Here is a 5,235-nt window from a genome sequence, read left to right as displayed (position 1 = left end):
CTATTTTAGGGGGGCTCCAGCCCCCCTAAAATAGGCCTAGTGACACCACAGGTTTTTACCATTAACATGTCTTTGTAGGACGGACAATAAAGGCTGTTTCTATTTCTATTCTATGTTTAACTTAAAAGAAGTCAGTAATTACAGTAGAAAACCAGGGCTTTGGGCTTAAGAGATGAATATACCAAGTGGCGGGCCGAACTTTGGTCACTCGTGGGCCGGATGTGGCCCGCGGGCCGCCAGTTAAAAAGCCCTGGTTTAGTTGAAAATTTATTGCTTCACAGATTTTAACGGACCGGTACTGTAATGTTTTGTTCTGACCATAATGAAACAAACTCTTATTTTGAAATACCGAGTTGCTGGAACCGGAGGCACCGCCATGGTTTTACTGTCAGTCAGAGTTAAGAACACAGAGAAGTACCGGTGTTTTCTGGAGGATGAATAAAACATTTTATCCACAAACCAGCAGCAGGTACAACAAAAATCCATAAGGATCAATAAAAACCCTAAATAAAGAATCCACTGCTGGTCCAGGAAACAGCGCCCCCTTCATTTCCGGAGTTCTATGTCCATAWATGGTTTGGGTCTGACCCTGACCCAGCGAGGTGTATTTGCTTTCCTCCACAYATCATGCCGATACCACAAAGATAAGATCTGTTAACGGATGTTTTGTTCTGGTCCAGGTTCCCTTCACCACCATGCTGGCTCTCCTCTGCATGTGGTTCGGGATCTCCATGCCGCTCGTCTACCTGGGTTATTACTTCGGCTTCCGTAAGCAGCCCTACGACAACCCGGTGCGCACCAACCAGATCCCCCGGCAGGTCCCGGAGCAGCGCTGGTACATGAACAAGTTCGTGGGGTGAGTGTAGTTTTTCTCCTCACATCTGTTTGTTTCGGACCTCTTGAGTCTGAGTTTCCTCCCGTCGCTCCAGAATCCTCATGGCCGGGATCTTACCGTTCGGCGCCATGTTCATCGAGCTCTTCTTCATCTTCAGCGTAAGTCACCGCCCGCGCCTTTTTTTTTTTTTTTTACACGAACGCTCTGAGGGTTGAGATGTGACGTTTATGTTGTGGCCGCCCACAGGCCATCTGGGAGAACCAGTTCTACTACCTGTTCGGCTTCCTGTTCCTGGTCTTCATCATCCTGGTGGTGTCCTGCTCTCAGATCAGCATTGTCATGGTTTATTTCCAGCTCTGCGCCGAGGTGAGGCCGGAGCAGCTCCACACGCCCGTCTCTTCGTGTTTTAAAGCTTGGCGTTAAAAGATGTTTCTCTGCAGGATTACCGGTGGTGGTGGAGAACGTTCCTGGTGTCAGGAGGTTCTGCGTTCTACGTTCTCATCTACGCCGTCTTCTACTTCATCAACAAGGTGAGAAAATCCTCTCTTCTTTAGGAAACTGCAGATTATTATTGTTGGCTCTTAATTTGAAAAACTTCCTTCCTGTTGGATGTTTTGAAGTGAGGTTCTGTAGAAGGGTTGTGAACAGTTAGTATCTTACCTGCTGCAGATGGCTCCTCTAATGATTTCAGTTTTGAGAAACTGTTTAATTCTGATAGGARTGATGAGCTAACGGCTAGTCCTACTGTGACCAAAACCAAAAAGTCTGACACGTTAAAGAATTTCAAAGCATTTTATAGCAGATAAACCAGTAAAAATGTGACTTTTCAGTCGATGTTGCTTTGAATTTACCCTATGTGTGTGTATGTGTGTGTATGTGTGTGTATGTYTGTGRYTGTYTYTGRYTGTGTATGTATMTGTATGTATMTGTATGTATTTGTATGTATGTGTATGTATTTGTATGTATGTGTATGTATTTGTATGTATGTGTATGTATTTGTATGTGTGTAAATGTAAGGATGTATGTGTGTCTGTATGGATGTGTGTGTAAATGTGTGTATATATGGATGTATTTGTATGTGTGTATATGGATGTATGTATTTGTATGTGTGTGTGTGTAGGATTCTGGGGTCCAGGTGTGTTGTCCCTGGTCCTGTTTGTGGACAGTGAGGACAGGTGGATGTGTCCCTGCAGGGACCAGGAGTCTCTTTTATAAAAGATTTTATGGAAACAAACTAAAACTAAAACTAAACGTACGGCCAAAAGATGAAAATGGCGTACACCAAAAAAAAAGTCAGATTTATAAAACGGTGCGTTCGCACGTTTCACCACATTTTCCCTTCATAGATCACAGCTGTGCCTCATGGTTTGTGTACATGGTCCCACCTCAGGTTGTAGCCTCTACACACACACACACACAATCAGAGCTGTGAGGCACATTTTCACGTCAAGTTTTGATTTTATAAATCACAACCTCGGTGTAAAAAGTGGCGTACGCAGGTTTTATAAATCTGAGCCCTGAAGAGGAAACAGCTGAAAGATTTTAAATCTTCARGATGAAGTCGTTTAAAACCAGTAAAACTAAATTCAGGTCATAAACACTGAAGCCTGACCGACTGTCTSTGTCCCCTCAGCTGGACATCGTGGAGTTCATCCCGTCTCTCCTGTACTTCGGTTACACCACCCTGATGGTTCTGACCTTCTGGCTGCTCACAGGAACCATCGGCTTCTACGCCGCCTACATGTTCATCAGGAAGATCTACGCCGCCGTGAAGATCGACTGATCCTCAGATCCTCTGCAGTTTGTTTTTTCACCCTTTATTTTTTAATTTTTTTCTTTCTGTCGAGCACTGACTTTGTGCAGAAGGAGCRGGAGTGGGTCAGTTGGTATTTGTGGTGCGACAGCGCCACCTGCTGGCCACACGGTGGAACAGCCGTCTCTTTCCTCCGGTCGGACAAAGACTCGTGGGACAGTTTGTCTTCTGCCGTCTCACCTTCAAACAGTCAGCGGGCCAAAGCTTGTCAGACACTTTCTGCACCTTTTTTTTCATTCGTGTTTAAATCTGAGCTTGGTTTTCAGTTTTGTTACGACAGGATTTATTTCTTCTGGTTTCCTCTTTTTTTATTTTATTTTGTTCTCTTTTGACGGATCAGGGTGGAATTTAAGGTCCGAGTGACAGAAATTATGAGTCTGACTGTAACACAAAACCATTAAATGTTTTTTTTTTAAGTCCTGGTGTGGCTGTCTTACCCACAACAAGCAAAAGGTTGTCTTTGTGACGGGACTGAAGTTCAACTCCTCCCTCAGCTGCTGCAGGACTAAAGACTTGGAGGACCAACAGGTCTAAGGCCCGTTAGCGGCGGCGGTTTAGCCTGCAGAACTATGCAGTGATGGAAAAWTTTTTTTTAACATCAATCAGCTGTTTGTTTTTCTGGATCTCGTAAAAGAAAAGTATAAAATGTTTCTGTGTTTTTTCTTTTTAAAGTCATCTAACATCACTTCTGTTTCTGTTTGATTTAAAACCCGAACGACTCGACTTGTTTTGTACCAAACGTTCAGTCGTTTTTACGTTTTCACCCCTCTGCAGTCGATGGGTTTTATTTCTATAAAACGGTCCCAACAGAACAAATTTAGATCCCAATAAAAAGAAACTGAAGGGCTTTCCAAGAGCGAGTAAAGTATTTTACTCAACTTTACKTAGATGTACACTAATCCTGTTAGTAAAACTTACTGTGGGTTAAATAATGCAGTATAAAATATAAAAAAGGTCAAACACAAAAGTCTCAACTGTAACACTGACCATGATTAAAGGGACYGTTCTGATCTTTTTCTGTAAAACATACGCAGCAAGTATCCTACCTGCTGCAGATGGCTCTTTGATCGGTCTCACTTTGAGGAGCRAACGGCTAGTCCGAGTCCAGGCCCAAACCAAAGTGGACCGGTGTCGTTCAGAAACAACTAAACTGCACTACGGTTCAACTGAACCATTATTTTTTTAAAGAACGTGTCGCCTGCTTCCCATAACTAATCCAACTGGAAGTGTTACAGCTAGCTGCTGCTGCAGTTAACCACTGAATGCTATGTAAATATTCATGTAAAGTTCTAAAAAAAAATTACATTTCTGTTTTGAATGGCATCGACGTGAATTTGTTCAGATTAGCTGTTAGCTTGTCGACCTGTCGGCCATCTTTAACAGGTATATGTATAATCTTTCTACTTTAAAATAGCCGAACTGTTCCTTTAAACAGGTTTTATTGCTGTTTCATGATATCTGAACTGAGCCGGATGAGTTTTATATTTGTGCTAAGCTAACGGCTAACTGTAGCTTTTCTAACATTTTCATGTTAAAATCCCAAAATACTGATCTGTTGTTGCTGGTTTCTGTTGGTTGAAAGAAAAACGATCAAAGAATCTGAGATTTGTTTTATTAAAATATAGAAATAATTTGCATTTCCTTTTAAGGTTTTTTTTTAGCCACAAATCTGTAAAATTAGCCGCTGTAGCAAAACATCACTTCTCAGACGTTGATCCACATTTTCAACCTTATAAATCCGTCGCGTTGATTTATTTTTGTGATTAAATTATTTTATTTTTTCACTGACTGCACAGAGAAGAGACCGACCCCCATCGGGTTCAGAGACGTCAGAATAATCCGAGGAGAAATTTTTACCTTTTTTGTTTTTAGATTCTGGGGTTTTATGTACAGTGGAGGGGGGGTTCCTTGTAAATAAATAAAAAACAAAACAAAACAAACAGCTTCATATTTGTGGCGTTTCGCTGTCCGGTGGCGCACTCCGTAACGAAAAGCATGACGCTCACCAGGAGTTTTRACAGGAACTCGTTTAGTTTTACGTCGTCTTTTTTTTCTTTTCCGGAATGTTCGATGACAAAATGTACAACCATGAAACAATAAAGTGAAGAGTTGAATATGAAAACCAGACTTTGAAATTTCTGAATCTCTAAAAACCGGTGTGAACGAAGGGGGTACCAGTGAGGGGGGCCACAAAGTATTTTCAGGTTGCCCCCCCGGGCCTRCCCCTGRTGGCACCCCTGCTATGAAGTCCAAATGTCGAAGTTTTTAATGTGGGCAGGAAATAAAAACACAAGCAAAAGTTTGTGTTTTTGTTTTATTTCCTGCCAACATTAAAAACATTTGAATAAACTGAACAGGTTTTTGTTTCTCCCCTGATGGGACCAGTATGGGTTSGCTCCACTGTGGATCTTTGGGATGTGCTGGAGAAGGTCAGACTCGACCATCATAATGAAAGATCTTATTGAAAAGTTAAAACTCTGGATGGAATTAAATCTGGTGACGCTGCAGGAGTTTATCCAAACAGACCAGGGGTGGGCAATCCTGGTCCCAGGGGTGGGCAATCCTGGTCCTGGGGGGCCGCAGCCCT

General features: G+C 42.4%; 1 protein-coding gene across 2 annotated transcripts in view; it reads left to right on the top strand.

Annotated features, from left to right (window-relative positions):
* tm9sf4 (transmembrane 9 superfamily protein member 4) overlaps nt 1–4,570 on the top strand; it is a 21,000-nt gene extending 16,430 nt beyond the window's left edge. Inside the window, exons 14-18 of one of the 2 annotated variants that reach the window (XM_014016325.1) lie at nt 681–856; nt 930–993; nt 1,082–1,201; nt 1,276–1,365; nt 2,469–4,570. In XM_014016325.1, the coding sequence (XP_013871779.1) occupies nt 681–856; nt 930–993; nt 1,082–1,201; nt 1,276–1,365; nt 2,469–2,618 (600 nt within the window). In that variant the 3' untranslated portion in view covers nt 2,619–4,570. The remainder of the gene's footprint in view (nt 1–680; nt 857–929; nt 994–1,081; nt 1,202–1,275; nt 1,366–2,468) is intronic. The other variant, XM_014016324.1, reaches the window with a different exon arrangement.
* Nucleotides 4,571–5,235: the final 665 nt, after the last annotated feature.

The sequence above is a fragment of the Austrofundulus limnaeus genome, unplaced genomic scaffold, assembly GCF_001266775.1.
Source record: "Austrofundulus limnaeus strain Quisiro unplaced genomic scaffold, Austrofundulus_limnaeus-1.0 Scaffold142, whole genome shotgun sequence".
In the NCBI taxonomy this organism is placed as follows: Eukaryota; Metazoa; Chordata; class Actinopteri; order Cyprinodontiformes; family Rivulidae; genus Austrofundulus; species Austrofundulus limnaeus.
The sequence above is the reverse complement of the archived record's forward strand: the minus strand, read 5'-3'. Positions and strand labels throughout refer to the sequence as shown.